Source organism: Sorex fumeus, unplaced genomic scaffold (assembly GCF_029834395.1).
Source record: "Sorex fumeus unplaced genomic scaffold, SorFum_2.1 ptg000098l, whole genome shotgun sequence".
Classification (NCBI taxonomy): domain Eukaryota; kingdom Metazoa; phylum Chordata; class Mammalia; order Eulipotyphla; family Soricidae; genus Sorex; species Sorex fumeus.
The window spans coordinates 77001109-77019046 of record NW_026606155.1 but is presented as its reverse complement, the minus strand read 5'-3'; the positions used below and the strand labels follow the sequence as shown (position 1 = coordinate 77019046).

At 42.6% G+C, this 17938-nt stretch overlaps 1 protein-coding gene across 5 annotated transcripts in view; it reads left to right on the top strand.

The window, feature by feature from the left end:
• RYR3 (ryanodine receptor 3) overlaps window positions 1-17938 on the top strand; it is a 631292-nt gene that overhangs the window by 506883 nt on the left and 106471 nt on the right. For all 5 annotated transcript variants that reach the window (XM_056134221.1, XM_056134222.1, XM_056134220.1 and 2 more), the window contains 7 exons: window positions 407-570; window positions 3530-3608; window positions 10852-10941; window positions 12073-12219; window positions 12463-12525; window positions 14278-14353; window positions 14479-14602. In XM_056134221.1, coding sequence (XP_055990196.1) covers window positions 407-570; window positions 3530-3608; window positions 10852-10941; window positions 12073-12219; window positions 12463-12525; window positions 14278-14353; window positions 14479-14602 — 743 coding nt within the window. The remainder of the gene's footprint in view (window positions 1-406; window positions 571-3529; window positions 3609-10851; window positions 10942-12072; window positions 12220-12462; window positions 12526-14277; window positions 14354-14478; window positions 14603-17938) is intronic.

The window sequence follows — 17938 nt, the reverse complement described above, 5'->3', positions numbered from 1 at the left end:
GGTGTATTCAATATGCTAAAAACAGTAACAACAAGTCTCACAATTGAGATGTTACTGTTTCCCACTCAAGCAAATCGATGAACAACGGGAGGGCAGTGCAGTGCTACAGTGCTACCCTGTAATACTCAGGGCATCTTACATTGCCAGGAATTGAAGGCACATGCTCCAGTCATTGAGCCATCTCCCCAGCCCTGGGAGACACTGACTTAAACCTTGATTTTAGACTTTTTTTCCTCTTCAAGTCCCTTCATCCTCCTGTATCCACCAGAAAGTGTTATAAAAGTAGTCTTACCTGTTTCTCCTTTTCATTTACCTGTGCAAAGACATACATGATGATTTTTCTAGCATTGGTAAACTATTCTGCCTGGAACATGTGTACTAACAAGCTCTATACTTTCCCTCACAGAAATATGACCCGGATCTTTTCCGAATGGCCCTGCCTTGTCTCAGTGCTATAGCTGGGGCCTTGCCACCAGATTATTTAGACACCAGAATCTCAGCCACATTGGAGAAACAGGTCTCAGTGGATGCAGAAGGCAACTTTGACCCCAAACCTATCAACACCATGAAGTGAGTCTCTAATTGTGTCTAGTTGGTTCTGTGGTTTTTGTGGTCAGCGTCTTTCCTTCGGAAGGCAGCAAAAAAATCAATCTCTCCTTCTTTCCTCTCCACACTCTTCCTCATTGTCATTATCCTCTTGTCACTGCCAGTTGCATCAGACACTGATTTTTGTCCTCAACTCTTGAAGGTTTAATCCACCCATTACATATTACATACCACATTATTATTGATATTTTTCTGAATGGTGGGGTTCATTTATTTCTAACAGTTGGCATCACAATATATTACGTACAGATATGTGTATGTATATATTTTTTGTCTGTGCCATTGCAGGAACTACCTTAACAAATGATGCAATTAGTTTATTAATGTGTTTTTTTACAAAATCTTTGCTTTTTGTGAATTGTACTATACAGTTCTAATAGCATCATACATCAAAACAACTGTAATAAGTAACACTCAGCTGAGCTTGGGTAAGGAGTTGGGTATGAAGGCAGAACAGCACAGGAGCTAATTGGAGACTGAACCTGCTCTTTGCCATGGTAAGGGATGCTGGAACTTTGGAATAAACCCACACTAGTCCCTTTCAATCTTTACCTCCAATTCCTCAGCAGTCCTTCTTGGAGCTGATCAGACTAGGGTCCAGATATGCTCAGGTGGAAGTCCTGCCCCAGGTCTGATTATCTACCATGGGCCATATGGTCTTCATCCCCAGGTTCATTTTTATTTGAACCCCTGTAGAGTGAAGAGAAAAAGTAAGGCATCTACAGTGATTCCCCTAGATATGCGTTTTGTGGCAGTAAATCTCAAATGAGAGGCCTAACCTGCATTCCCAGAGATATTCAGCTTTGCTGTCTAAAATTCATCTTTGGGAAAATTAAATACACATTCCATCAGACAGCCTTCGTCAGAGATGCTGTAAAACAAGTCAAAGTTTTTTTTCCTCATTATTTTCTTTAATTTTTAAAACATTTTTATTGAATCATCATGAGATACACAGTTACAATGTTGTTCATGATTGATTTCAACCATACCGTGTTCCAACACCCATCCCTTCACTAGTGTACATTTCCCATCACCAATGTCCCATTTCTCTTCCTGCACACCTCCCACCCCAGCCTGCCTCTATGGTAGGTATCTCTCTCTCTCTCTTTCTCTCTCTCTCCCTCTCCCACTCACTTTCTCTCTCCATCCCTCCCTCCCTCTCTCTCTCCCTTCCTCCCTCCTTTCTCCTCCTTTCTTCCCTCCCTCCCTCCCTTTCATTATGGTTTTCATTACAGGTCCTGAAATGTTATACTGAAATGTTTGTCTCTTTACCTACTCTGAACACTCTGTTCTTCTGCCCTCCCTCCCCCTATCACCACTTGTGACAAGCTTCCATCCTGGACCAATCTTCCTCACCCTTGTTTCTACTGCCCTTGGGTATTAGTCTCATACTGTTTTTTTTTATATCCCACAAATAAGTGCAATCATTCTATGTCTGTCCCTCTCCCCCTGACTCATTTCACTCAGCATGATATTCTCTATTTCCATCCATTTATAGGAAAATTTCATGATTTCATTTTTCCTAACAGCTGTGTAGTATTCTATTGTGCAGTTGTGCCATAGTTTCTTTATCCAGTTATCTGTTCTTGGGCACTTGTGTTGTTTCCAGATTCTGGCTATTGTGAATTGTGCTGCAATGAACACAAAGATGCAGATGACATTTCTACTATGTGTTTTGGGGCCCTTACACTTTTTAAGGAAGCTGTAAGAGGGGTGCAATCAAGCTGGTGTTGACTTAGAAGCACAGTGGCCTTTGCAAATGTAGAGTTGAAGGATGACTATTGGAATTACAACTGGGTGCTTTGATCAACATTGTGAAATAGTGCTATACTCTAGCATTGTGTGCTGATGGCAAGAGGCTCCAAGCTATTTGTCAGAGTTATGATTTCTTCAACTCTACCTCTGCTATCAGATTGGTCCTTTGAATAATTTTGATGGTGGAGCTAAGTTGCTCTCATATGCAAAAATGAACCTCACTACAAGAACACAGAGTAGCTGTCAAAATCTAATTACAGTCTTGCCAGATCTCACTAACATCAGAAGGCAAGGCAGAGTCACCAAATGAATGGTCTTCAGGAAGGTTCCATTGAAGGCACCACCTGAAAAGTTTTCGACCCTGGTCTCACCCAACATTCCAGGGAGAGGGAATCTAGTTGTCCAGTCAGATTATCATTGTCAGCAAGACTGCAAACAATGCAAGATATGTTCATTTAATGGAACCCAGAGACATTATTACCCCACAGAAGAGACAAAAGCTTCCAGGCTACAGAAGTAAAAAGGCTCTACTCTGCTTTCACATGTGCAGTATTCCAACCCAAGTAACCTAGCCCCAAAGGGTAGACAACCACAACTTTATAACATCTGGTATTTAGCCATCTATTTATGGCGCTCCCAGATGGAAGCTCTGAGAAGTCATCCCAGTGCTTTGGATGAAGAGCTGCTGCTATCTGCCCTGGGAAGTTCTGGCCCAGGAATCTAAGTGGTTCCTCAGGAGCCCAGGGAACCCAGAGCAGGAACCAGGGAAGAAGCCTTCACTTCCGCAGAGACCTGCTTTTCAGGGCAAGTGTCTGAGATCTAGCAATTTCTTTTACTCAGACTGCCCAATCCAGACTCCAGCTTCAGCCCCAGGGTTAGCTGGCTGATCAGATCCCACATCTGGGGCTGGAGCGATAGCACAGCATTTGCCTTGAATGCAGCCGACCTGGGTTCGATTCCCAGCATTCCATATGGTCCCCAGAGCACCACCAGAAGTGATTCCTGAGTTCAGAGCCAGGAGTAACCCCTGTGCATCACTGGATGTGACCCAAAAAGAACAACAACAAAAAATAGGTTTCACTTCTGAAAACTGTTGGTTATGGTCATATCTTCCACACTCTGGCTGAAGCACTTGTGGAGGTTGTAATTGTTTCCCCTCGTTTCACAGTTTCTCCTTGCCTGAAAAACTGGAGTACATCGTCACCAAGTATGCTGAGCATTCACATGATAAATGGGCCTGCGACAAGGTAGGGATTATCGTCCAATAGACGGTTGTCAAGGGAGAAAAACAACTCAAGAACATTAAAGGTTCCAGTTCTGGAAATGTGCCTGATTTGTCTAAGTGACAGACTTGCCATGCCAAGAGCATTCATTAATTCTGAGCAGCAATTTTCCAGAGTTGGTGGAGGTCGGAGAATGAGGCAACAACAGCTGCTGGGGCTGATTTTTTTTTATTTCTTAAGAAAATGATTGATTCTGGGAATATTAACTTCTTAACATTACATTTCCTGGTGTCTTTTCCCAAACCCAGTCTTCATGCATCCAGCATAAATGCTTAATATCAAGTGGGAGGCATTGATTAATTTTTTTCTTGGATAAATAGCACTGTGAAAGAGAAAATTAAAGTGAAAACATTTTCCTTGCATTTTGCCGGGAGCTGGATTTTATTCTAGGGAGGACCCCTGTCTTCCTATGGCAGACAGCAGTAGAACTTCCAGACACTCCCTTATGAATAAACCCGTCCATCTGGTGTTTAAAATTCCTCACCACATGAGGTCAGTCTGCTTAATAAGTTTAATTGCTCTGTCAGCCCTTTAATGCTGGCAGGCAAAGTGGGAGGAATATGCCAAAGACATCCAAGATTCTACTCCAGGATTGAGCAGCCAGTTAAGGATCGGGCCATTGCTCAGTTGCAGCTTGTCCAACGCAATGGTGGACCAGTTCCCACAGCAAAGCCACTGAGATCCCCCTGCACCGATGCACCTGGATAGGGGAAGACTTGAATGCTGATTTGGTCTTTATATTGATATAAGTTCAGTCCTTATTTTATGCGTCAGTGCTTGGGGCTGGTGAGCACAAGCATCATAACTCTACAGGAGCTTATAATGCCCCATGCTTCAACACCTGAGATAGGAATTTGCCAAGCTTCTCTATAAAGGACCACATAGTGAACTATAGTAATAGTCTTTGCAGGCCAGGAAGTCTCAGTTGCAGCTAGTCATCCCTACTATGACAGTGTGAAAGCAGACATGACCACACATAAATAAAAGAATGTGCCTGTGTCCCTGTCAAGCTGTGTTGATTAGGCAGGGAGTCTGCTGGAGTTAGCTCCAGCGTTGTTGCTGACTCAAAAGCATCTGCGTTTTTCTCAGCACTCTTTACCTGTGCCCATTGGGCCAGGTTAGGACATTAGGAGGAAAGGACACCTCCAGCAATCCAGAGAAATGACCAGTCTATCATGGATTTTACCTTGTCTCTCTTGAATTTGAATAGTTCTCTCTATACCCATGCCGTGGCCTCAGTCCAAGCTACCATCTTGTTCTGCCCAGATGATTTTGATAACCTCCTCACTAGTCTGTCCACGTGCAGATCCTCTCATCTGCTCTCCACACTGCAGTGGGTAATAGTTGGGGTACACAAATTTGGTCTCATTTACCATTGTTCCCCAGCTGTGCCCCTCCTCCTGAAACTATAAACCTTTAATAGTTTCTATTTTTAATGTAGAGACCAAATTCCTTAATATAGTATTCCTAATTTGCCCTCTGCCACTTCTGCCCAATCTCTAACTGCATCCTGTGCTCTTCATGTTTATGCACACATGCACTCACGCAAACCCCAGATACCTGAAGCCTTCCTCTGCATGAGCCAAGTGTCTGCCTTCACACACATGTGCACTCCTTTCACCAAGACATCCTTCACACCCCTCAAGTGATTTTCTAGGACATCTCTTCCCAAGATTTCTCAGATTTAGGTTTACTAAGACCATTGTTTTTTTTTCCTTTGTACTATTTTATCTAGTTAAACATGCCAGTTTATAGCAACTAGTTATAACAACTAGTTATAACCAGTTTTTAACTAGTTATAAACTGGTTTATAACACTAGTTATAACAGGCTGGAGCGATAACACAGCGGTAGGGCATTTGCCTTGCATGCAGCCAACCTGGCTGAGCCGGGTTTGATTCCTCTGCCCCTCTCGAAGAGCCCAGCAAGCTACTGAGAGTATCTTTCCTGCATGGCAAATCCTGGCAAGCTACCCGTGACATATTCGATATGCCAAACAGAGTAACAACAAGTCTCATAATGGAGACATTACTGGTGCCCGCTTGAGCAAATCGATGAACAACAGGAGGACAGTGCTACAGTGCTACTATTTTATAACATTTTTATGTATTTATGTTTACAACAGTTGTTTGCCTCTAGATATATACTAGAGTTTCTGCATGGTAAATCTATAAACTTGATATTTGCAAAAACAAAGTGTTCACCTTTGTTTTTGTGATCTTGATTTCATAATGCAGAGAAGAACATTTTTCACATGTATTCTATAAGCTGTATCTTGTGAGACTAAAAGAAAAAATACCCTTAAATCATCCACTGTGGCACAGATTGCTTAGTGCTGGGATATACATGAACTCCTAGAAGAGTCCCTAATCCAGTGTTTCCTCAAACCATTGACACCTATGATATGAGGTCCAGGATTGGTAGTTATTTGGGCAAAAGAAAGTGTGCATTGAATACCACTAGAACAATAGATCTAGACCTAGGGAAGCAAGGAAGACTTGATTTTAAGGAACTAGAGTCAAGATGGCAGGATCATGGAGCAGAGCAGAGCAGAGGAAGAGGGCAAGAGATACTCTTAGATAAATCAATAAGATCGTCTCTGTAACTTTAAATACTAGAAAAAATTATCAAGTTGTCGGTTAAGAGTTAGAAAATTTTAATGTAGTACAGTTCCTGATTAAGATGAATTATAAATATCACCCATCACCCAATAGTGGTATAGAACATAGAGGTCATGGAGAAGTGCACAAAGCAAAGACAAGTGATTGCAGTAAGCAAGGTGGGTGATGAAGGTGGACCTGAAGTAAGATCCTGGTAGGAAATCTAGGAGAAAGAAGATGAATCCATATGGGATATGGAGCACAGATGAGAGAATGAAGAAACAAAAGTGTCAAGACTCCCTATTCCTAGGTAGGAAAGGGAGTTGATGCCATGCAATGAGTTTTAGAGTTTACCCAAAAGGAAGACCCATTTAGAAAAATGGGCATCCTACTTAAATTTATAGTAATTGGTATTTAGTTCTAGGCTAGGGTAAGGTAACATAGGGTTATAGTTAGGTTTGGTGATAGGCTTAGGGTTTGGGTGTGACCATGTCCAAAGTTACAAATCAATGTTATTGCTGAAAAATAGGTAAAAGAACAAATATGATCACCTCTCAGTACCTCTATTGCAAAACATAATGCCCAAAAGAGGGAGGGGAGAGGGGGGTGATGTGAGAGAGAGGGGGAGGGAGGGAGGGAGGGGGGAGTGAGGGAGGGAGGAAGAGAAAACACAAACCTGCCATAGAGGCAAACTGTGAAGCTGGGGCGTGGGGGAGGGGAGTGGGAGAGACACTGTGGACATTGGTGGTGGGAAATGTACACTGGTGGAGGGATGGGTGTTGGAACATAGTATGACTAAAACCTGATCATGAACAGCTTTGTAACTGTGTATCTCACAGTGATTCAATTTTTAAAAAATATTTAATGTTATATAGAGAACTAATGTTATATTTAGGTTGTTTTTGGCCTATCTAGGGTAAAGTTAATTTAGGGTTGGAATTAGGGGTAGGGTTAGCATTGAGGTTAGGATTAGAGTGAGTTATTTAAATAGGTTCAGGTTTGACTACGTTCAACACTCAAAATCAGTGTCATATATTGGGTGATTTGTTATATTTAGGCTTAGGTTTAAGTAGGCTTAGGGTTAGGGCTAGAATTGGGGTTATGTTAGGTTTTGCAATTGAGTTAGTGTTTAGATTGGGCTATGTTCAAGGTAAAAATCAGTTATGTTTAGAATGATTGTTAGACTTAGGCTAATTGGTAGGTTAGTCCTAAGCTAGGGTAATGTTAATGTAGGGTTAGGGTAGACATTGGAGTTAAGGTTCAGGTTAGGTTTTTCGAAAGGATTCAGGTTTACATTTATCGGTGTTCAGCCTTAAAAATCAAGTAAGGTAAAGAGCAGTTGTTAAATTCAGGCAAATTGGTTGATTTAGGACCTGGCTAGATAAGGTTAATGTAGATTAGAGTTAAGTATAGTTAGAAAAGGATTTAGGATTAAGTATTGTGATTGATTTAGGGCTTATGTCTTGCTACATTTAAATTTTTTAATATGATATATATGGTGACTGTTAAATTTAGGCTAATGGGTATTTTTAAGGCTATTAACCTAAATTAGTATAGGTTAGGGTTAGTATAAGTCAGGGTTAGGATTAGGATTAAAGTTAAGAATTGTACAGGGGTTAGGTGTGGGTTTTGCTACTTTCAAGATTAAAAATCCAAGTTAAGTATTGGGTGATTATCAAATGTTGGCTAATTCATAGTTTGAGGACTAGGTTAGGGTCAGAGATAGTATAATTTATAATTAGGGTTAGTATTGGTATTAATAATGGAGGAGAAATTTTAGGTTTGGCTTTTTTTAAACTTAAAAATGAAAGTTTTTGGCTGTTCCTCGCCGGAGTCCCTTGGAGGGGAGTGGGTTGAGCTTTCCTCCCCGCCCCGACCAAGTCTCTGGCAGCCAAAGACCTCCAGGACCAGCCACCACCATGCTGAGACCACTCTCCGCACACATGAAGGTACTGGCAGAGGGACAAAGCCACGTGGGTTCCGGGGCCGAGATCTCCAGGCCTGCTCGGATTGGAGTCGAACATCCTCCACCCAGATCCTCCAAATTCCAATAGGCAGGGGTCACACCCACCACCTGGCCCCCTGGCGCCGTGTAATCCCATCAACGGCCAAGACTCAGAGACTATAAAATCCAGCTCCCGGACGAGACCAGTGCAGTGAGTCTCCTGCCCCTGCGCCTGGCTGTTCCTCGCTGGGGTCCCTTGGAGGGGAGAGGGTTGAGCTTTCCTCCCCGCCCCGACCAGGGCTCCGGCAGCCAAAGATCTCCAGGACCAGCACCACCATGCTGAGACCACTCTCCGCACACATGAAGGTACTGGCAGAGGGACAAAGCCACGCGGGTTCCGAGGCCGAGATCTCCAGGCCTGCTCGGATTGGAGTCGAACATCCTCCACCCAGATCCTCCAAATTCCAGTAGGCGGGGTCACACCCACCACCTGGCCCCCTGGCGCCATGTAATCCCATCAACAGCCAAGACTCAGAGACTATAAAATCCTGCTCCCGGAACCTGACATCTTATCAGGACATCTTTTTCTGACATCTTATTATCTCATTCCTACTTTGGACAAACTTGCAGGCTATCGAATGTAGCCTGCCCACAGGGCAGTGTCTGGCAAACTCCCCGTGGCGTACCAAATATGCCAAATACCAGTAACAATGATGGGTCTCATTCTCCTAAAGAGTCTAGAATATAAACTCAGGGCTAAGATGAAAGAGACGTTACTGGAGCCTGCTCGAGGCAATCGACGAATAACAGGATGATGAATGAATGAATGAAAAAAAAATGAAAGTATAGGTGGTAGTTAAATTTAGGCTAATTCATCATTTTAGGGTTAGTATTAAGATTAGGGCTAGGATTGGCGTTTGTGTACAGTTAGGTGTTAGTTTTTCTATGTTCAAAGTTAAAAATGCAATTTAATTATTAGGCAGTTGTTAATTTTGACTAATCAGTAGATTTAGGCTAGGATTCAATCAGGGTTAGTGTTAGGATTATGTTATGATTAGGGTTGAAAGTAGTTTAAGAATTGGATATTATATTTGACCTGTGTTTAAAGTTTAAAATGCAATTTAAGTATAGCATGATTGCTAAAATAAGGCTAATTGATAGTTTGGGGCTTATACTAGAAACAAGGATAGCACAGGGTTAGCATTAGGGTAAGGTTCTGTGCTAAGATTAGAGTGTGGTTTGTATAGGGAGTTAAGTATTAGTTTTCTGTGTTTATAGCTTCAAATACTAGTGAATTATAGGATGATTGTTAAGTTAAAATTATATCTCACCCAATATGATGTGCTACTACTGGGATGTCAGCATCATAGAGTTTGGAGATATCACTCCATAAAATCCAGAATATTTGACTAGGTAGTTCAGCTAAAGGTACGGCAATAACTTTGGGGTGTGAGAGGACTGCAAGGACTTTATTTGGGTGGCAGCTGGCCCATTCCCCTCTGAAATCATCCTGGAGGTCTCACCTAAGAATGGGTGTCTGAGAAATTTTTGTGGCTAGTTGATATCTTTAGACATTTATTTATGAGTCTCTGGAACAAGGTCAGTAGATGAACTTACATTGCAATGGTGGTGGTGGGACATGGGTGTGACTGCAGGATTTTCCACAAAAATGGAGAGATGGGGATTGGGGGGACATCACCCATCCTGACTCTGAGAAGGCCTAGAGTTTCCGCCTTAAAGATATATATACCTGAAGTTTTCAGCAGAATGGGTTCTCCATGGAACTCAGTCCTGAGGTGGTAGGGTCGTGCCAGAGGCATGGTGGCAGCTTTGAGGTATAGGAAAGGCTGCTGTGGTCAAGTAGATTTTAAGGAGGTTTGGAAATAATGACTGATATTTGGGTTGGAGATATCCAGTTATTTGTTAATTTGAGATTAGTCCATTTATGGATCAATTATCTTGTTTAGACACTGCCAGTGGAAAATTTTCTCTTAATAGGGAAGAGAAACATAAACATTGTGCTTATATATATGAAATAGACTAACTAATAGGCAGAGATGAGATTGAGAAAAAGAAGCCAGTTATCTTTGGGCCATGAGGTTATGGAAATCAAGAACACTTATTTCTAGCTATGGTACCTGAGCCAGTGACACCTATTATAGAAGTTGTTCAATCAATACTTGTCAAATGACTTGAAATTCCTAAACCTTTATAACAATAGTAGACATGCATAACTGTAAATGTATGGGGTTGGCAGTAAAGGGTGCAAACCAAATCAGCCTCTCTGTGGATGGCAATATGTCCATCTTCACATGCCTCAGCCTTGACCTTTCTTCTTGCCTGTGTATACGGCACATTGAACTAAAAATCTTGTGCCAGGTTCTTTCGTGACATCCTTCAGCTTTAAGTTGGCCTAAAGCATAAGCAGGTAAATGGAAAGGACAGCAGTGAAACAGGAAAGAAGACAGACCAGAGTTCAAGATTCAGAGGGCAGAGGATTTAGCCAACTTAGGGGATCAATTAGACATTTCTAAGTGGGTATTTCTGGGCTCTGTCAAATCCCATTATCTCATTTGTACTAAGAAAAAAAGAAGCTGAGACTTGGGTGACAGAGGGAAGTTATTTGGATGCCAAAGAGATGTGAACTGAAACTCTTTCTACAGAGTCAGAACGGATGGAAATATGGAATTTCCCTGGATGAAAATGTGAGGACCCATCCCCTGATAAGACCTTTCAAGACATTAACAGAGAAGGTGAGAACTGGGAATCTGGCATCATCAGGTGGCCCTACTCATTTTCCTTCCTAAAGGGTGTATCAGATGGTCAGAGACATTTAGGGCACAGCTCTCTCAAGAGCCTTACAACTATTCCTAAGCTCTTTTAGGAACCCCTCTCCAAAGCTGGCTCCACACAAGTTTCCAAGATCCCTGTCTTCCATTCTGTCGTATTCTTTCGCTCTGAAACTCCACTTGAATGAGAAGTCAGCATGCAGAGGCTGGGCCAGAGAATGTTTCATTTGCAACTCAACTAGGAAGTGCTTTGGTTAAAGAGTTGTGTTGGGGCTATAAATTGCTGGATACAATTTAGGTAAAACTAATCTCCAGGCATAGAGGATAAAGGGAATAGAGAGAATCCCCAGGGAAATATGGGCTCTGTCTCTTGAAATTCTGTTTTTTATAAAGAAATTTGGTTCCCTTTCTATTTGAATTCCTTGCTGTTGGTAAGAGTTCCTTGTAAGTTTCAGGCTTAGCATCACACATGTAACAAAGGCTGACCTGTGTATCTCTATATGCTTGTTGCCTGTTTGTATCGCTTAATACCTAAAAATCCTCTTTACACAGCTCAGTCGATCATTTTGTGCAGATACGTTTTGACAATGTCCCATCTTAAACATCTGGTAAAACATAATAAATCACTCTCCTCATGATAAGTCTGCTCCTCATTATCCACAAACTATGGCTAATGTCTAGTATATTCCCACTATGGACAGGAAACTGTGGAATCTTGTACTTAAAAATGAGGTGAAAGGATAGCTTTGTTCTTGGCTCACATGCTACAAAGGGTAATTTGACTACTGAGAGGAGACTGCAGCCAATTAACACCCCTCCTACTTTAGGGTCCCCTTTCACAGACAGGTTTTTTTTTGCTTTTTGAGTTTTTGGGTCACACCTGGCGATGCACAGGGGTTACTCCTGGCTCTGCACTCAGGAGTTACTCCTGGCAGTGCTCAGGGGACCATATGGGATGCTGGGAATCGAACCCGGGTCAGCCGTGTGCAAGGCAAACGTCCTACCCGCTGTGCTATCTCTCCAGTCCCTTCACAGACAGTTTGATTGAAAAGCTGGAGCATACTCTGTAAATTCTTCTCAAATGTTCTTCCCCAGGAAAAGGAAATCTACCGCTGGCCAGCCAGAGAGTCCCTGAAAACCATGTTGGCTGTGGGGTGGACTGTCGAAAGAACTAAAGAAGGAGAAGCCTTGGTTCAACAGCGGGAAAATGAGAAGCTTCGAAGCATGTCCCAGGCTAGCCAGGTATGACTATCATAGCCAGATGCCCATATCGAGCCAGCAGACCCCAAGAAGAACCTGGAAAATCTCCTTCACAATGGTTGTATCAGAAAGAAGAGGACCACCAACAGTAAACACTGGAGATTGTTTGTACACAGTTTTGGCGCCTGAAATAAGAATAAGAATAAGGAAAATAGTTGCAACTATTGTGTTGATAAAAATAAGGAAAACAGTTGCAACCCAGTGATTCTACCTTTGTTTTTCTAGGGCAACAGCTATAGCCCTGTTCCCCTGGACCTTTCCAATGTTGTGTTATCCAGAGAGCTCCAGGTCAGTACTAATACTATCAGAATCTCAGAACAATATTGACCTCCAAAGGGTTTTTTAAAAGGGAGTCGGGGAGGAAAGTCCAGAATTTCTAGAATGCAAAGCCATTAAAATAGGAAAGCAATCCAAATTGTCCAACAAGAATTGAATGGATAAAGAAGTTGTGGTATATATCCACAATAGGTTACTATGCAGTTATAAGAAAAGATAAAGACTTGCAGTTCACTGGACCATGGATGGAACTGGAGGGTATCATGTTAAACAGGGGTGGGGGGTTGGAAAAGCCAGAGAGAGAAAGAAAATACTGGATTATCTCACTTTTTTTTGTCTACAGAAAAACAAAACAATAGACAGTATTGAACAATGACAAAGCCTTGGCCTAGATTACAAAACTCAGATTACCAAGCAGTGTGGCAGGGGAGGAAGAGGTGAACTGGAAGTAACATAGGGACAGTGATGGGGGCCTTGGGTACTTTGGTGGTGGTGAGGAAGAGTAACTATACATAAATTTTATATGTAATTTATATAAATACATAACCCACAAACATTAACACTATTGTAGGCATGCTACATAAACTATAATTTTACAGAATTATTTTAAAAAATCATGGTTACGGTCCTCCCGTTGTTCATCGATTTGCTTGAGCAGGCCCAGTAATATTGTAAGACTTGTTACTGGGTTTGGCATATTGAATATGTCACGGATAGCTTGCCAGGATTTGCCGTGCAGGAGGAATACTCTGGGTAGCTTGCTGGGCTCTCTGAGAGGGGCGGAGGAATCAAACTCGGGTCGGCCATGTTGGCTGCGTGGAAGGCGAATGCCCTACCTGCTGGGCTATCGCTCCAGCCCTATTAAAAAAATACATAACAAAACTGATCAGGCAGGAGTCACAGGAAAAATCTCAGCAGATTGAACCAGACATCCAAGAAGGTGAGACTTAGCATTATTTCCAGGGATGTACTAATAGGTGATGACTCAAAAGAAGAAGAATTACCCCAAACAGAACTGGTGACAGCTACATGTAGTGGGTAACTTATTTAACTGTAGCACCTAGAAGAGAATTTGTAAAATAGCCCTTGGGTTATCAGTAGTGGACTAATTCAAGTTCCTTGTGAAGTTACACCTGCTGACTCAGGGCTACTCAACTCTAAATGTCACACAGGCAGCCCTCCTGCTGGCCCCATTCTTTATTTTGCTGGCATATCCCTCAGACCAGCCCTCTTTAGCCTTTGGGAAAGTTCCTTTCCAAAGTCTACCCTTCATTCCAAGCCAGTGGTTTATCAGCCTTATGTGGATGAATTCTATTTGAGAAATCTTACTTTCAGTGTTTTTCTCCAGGATGTTGTTATTTTTAGTAGTAGTTTAAGCTAAAGGCTCTTGGTGTGCCTAGAGACTCTTGGACCCCCCCCCCCCAATTTTGAACCACTATCTCAGTCATACCTATACCTCTATGGCTCAGAATTGCTGCCAGAATGCAGTTTTGAATGAAAATATGTTTGTCCTAAATGCATCCTACTTCCAAGAGAATAGGTTACAAAGGAAGGGCAGAATTTGAAAATGTTTTCTGTGAGTATGGAAAAATGTCAAACTAATGAGATGCATAAGCACAAGCTAACTTATCAGGGAAGATGCTCCCCCATGCACCATTATCCTTGTCAGTGCTATTCCCAGGGATCCCTAAAACAGCCAAGCAGATAGGACCCCATTTTTTTGCTTGATTTTTCTCGGCCTCTCCTCTCTTTGGTGGGCCACAGGGCATGGTGGAAGTCGTGGCCGAGAACTACCATAATATCTGGGCCAAGAAGAAGAAATTGGAGCTGGAGAGCAAAGGTGAGTCCCCTGGAGAAGGTGAGCTCAGTGGTGGAGAGCGGGGAGGGACAGGCATGACACACAGCTGTTTCGATAGAACTACAAATTGCCAAATACTCCATCATCTCTCACTTTGTTGACTCCAGGTGGTGGAAGTCACCCTCTTTTAGTGCCCTATGACACCTTGACAGCCAAGGAAAAGTTCAGAGATCGAGAGAAGGCACAGGACCTATTCAAATTCCTCCAGGTGAATGGCATCACAGTTTCTAGGTGAGTCATTGTCACCATCCAGGTGAGGTTAGGGGGTTGGGGGGGGGGGCTTGTGATCTCATCTCTCCAGGCATTTTTATCAACTGCCTCCAAAATATTTCAGAGTAATAGTCTTTTGAAGGATCATTTTAATTTTGGAACCAGAAGCCCTCTTTTCTGACTCCAGCCAAACTGGTTGTCCTTAGTAATTTTTTTTGGAGGCCATACCTGGCAGTGCTCAAAGATTACTTCTGGCCTCTGTGCTCACGGGTCACTCCTAATGGGGTTCAAGGGTGATATGTAATAATAGGGATCAAACCTGGTTTGACCACATGAAAGACAAGTGCCCTACTAGCTATATTTTCTCTCTGGCCCTAATGTCTGTCTCTTAAAACAATGAAAATTATGTCATATTATATACATGTATCTTACATATTTGTTTTCTATTTAAAACATTTGTGCATAGTCATTTACAAATCTTATACTTTTCCTCTATGTATTTGACCAATTGAAGTTATAAATTGAGTTCATAATACAAGACAGCCTCAAAACATTTTTTAAAAGAGCCAGGGAGGTGGCTTAAAGGTCAGGAGCACATGCTTTGTATGTGGGAGCCAAGGGTTTAATCCCCAACACCACAGAGCCCCTGGAACACCCTGGGAGCAGTTATGCAACTTTAAAGCAAGTATATAAGGATACATCATAGACATGCCTTCAGACTCCATGCCAGGCTGTTTCATTTGGCCTCCTGAAAGAAGATACAAAACCAAGACTGAAACCTTTCTTGGGCTACAAGAACTTGGATTTACATCCCAAAGACTAGTCTGCTAAAACCTGGAATCTACATCCCAAAGTTCAGGCCTGGCTAGCACCTGAGATCTGCATGTCAAAGATCACCAGGTTTCTGTGAAAAAAGGAAAACTGCCTCTTACAATATACTAAAATTATTTACTGAAGGCAGTTTGAAGGGAAAAAATGTTCAGCCTCATCCAAACTAGTCAGGACACACCAGAAAGCTGCTTCTAGGACAGATTCTCGTTTAGCAGATCAACCCACCCTAGAACGGAATCCCCTGGGTGTGTTTCTCCTCTCCTTGTCCAACAAACATATAAGCATACATAATATAAATCATTTTGTATGGACACAGTAAGAAATACTTTAAGCTTATAGAATAGCTCTCCTAAGGCCATCTCAATCTCAGACTACAGTACTCAGGCCAATTAGTCTTTCCTATCCCTACAGGGTCCTAGTTTTGTCATTACTTTTGGATCATGACGGCATTTGTCTATGATCAAACTCCTAACTTATAGTTAAGAATCATGGCGCTTTGGCCTGGCCCATCTCTACGCCAGGGTAGCACATAGCTTAACACTTGCCCTGGTTCCATCCTGTCCCTCGTCGGAACCCTGCTTTTGGGGGCGCTAGAAGTGAGGGCAACTGAGGCTTAAGTTGAGAAAGCAGATGCCCAGGAATGAATAATATTCAAAGTCAATTGAATCCTAAATTACAAAGCATATTAACTGTCTTCCTGTATCTATACAAAAAGGACATTGCATTAAACTATTCAAAAGACATAAGGAGAGGAGAAGGGCAATATTAGCTTACAATACAAGTTCAGTGTCCTAGAAGGATGTGACCTTACAAATTGACAGGTTCTGATTAGGGGAAAAGCTGATTAACTGGTTGGGAAGAGTGCATAGAGACATGGTTACAGGTAAACAAAGTAATGGGAGTGACTCAGGAGCACTGTGATGGGTGTGACTCACCGAACCTAAACTCCTTGTGGCAAGGGAGAAAGGACAAAGCAATGTCATCCCACACAATGCAAAATAAATTATTTAAGTCCTGCTTTAGGGCAGGCTTTGGGAGTCAGGGTGGGAACATTAGAAATATTGTGGTGGCAGCAGGTAAGGCATTTGCCTTGCACATGGCCGACCCGGGTTCGATTCCCAGCATCCCATATGGTCACCTGAGCACCACCAGGAGTAATTCCTCAGTGCATGAGCCAGGAGTAACCCCTGTGCATTGCCGGGTGTGACCCAAAAAGCAAAAAAAAAAAAAAAAAGATTGTGGTGGGAAGGTGTAATGGTGGTAGAAGGTGGGATTGGTGTTGGAATATTAAATGTGAACAACTTTATAAAAATAAAATAAATTTTTAAATAATTATAGATTAAAAAAATAAAGATTCCCAGTATCTGACCACTTCCTGCCATCTTTAATGAAATATCCCCCTACCCAGGCTCCCCACTTCCACAATGCCCACCCCAGTCCATTTTAAATGTAGCAACTACAGTAATACAGGGATAAGTCATTATGTCATTTTTTAAATGCTTTTATTGAATCACCATGAGATAGACCATTACAAAGCTATTCACAACTCGGTTTCAGTCATACAGTATTCCAATACCCATCCGTCCACCAGTATACATTTCCCAGCATCAGTGTCCCCAGTTTCCCTCCCACCCCACCACCCTCTATGTCCTCCCTCCTCTCCTCAGCCTGCCTCTATGGCAGGCACTCTCCCTCTGCCTCTCCCTCTCCCTCTATCCGTCCCTCCCTCCCTCCCTTCCTCCCTTCCCATCTCCCTCTCTCCCTCCCTCCTTTTGGGCATTGTGGTTTGCAATACAGATACTAAAAGGTTATGTATTTTCCTTTACCTGCTTTCAGTACTTAGTTCTTATCCAGCATGATCATTTCCAATATCATTGCCATACTGGTCTCTTTTCTGTCCTATGCACACTCTGCTCCCCCCCCCCCCCCCGCCCACCAAAATTGTCATTTTTTTTCTATTAAAAACTCAGTTGCCGGCTGGAGCGATAGCACAGAGGGTAGGGTGTTTGCCTTGCACGCGGCCGACCTGGGTTCGATCCCCAGCATCCCATATGGTCCCCCAAGTACCGCCAGGAGTAATTCCTGAGTGCAGAGCCAGGAATAACCCCAGAGCATCACTGGGTGTGACCCAAAATGTAAAAAAAAAAAAAACCCTCAGTTGTTTCCCACATCAAAGCAAAAGCAAATATAAGATTGCCCCCACAGGATCTTAAATGATTCACCCCTTTGCCTGCCTGTTCACTGTCATTCCATCCACTCTGGCCTCTACCATGTACCATCAACTCAGTGTAGGCTTTCCTGTCTCAGGGCCTTTACACCATTGTCCACTTCAAACCTAGAAGACATTTTCTCCAGTTGTTACATGACTCCCCTTCTCATCTCCCTCAAACTCTACTGTCTTCTTCCCTGAGCACTAGGAGAGCCCCAGTTCATCCCCAGTAAGGCACTCTTGGACCCTTCCCTCCTACTTCCATGTTTCTTTTCTTCATACGACTTACTAACTTGCAACATTCCACAGAGTTGTTT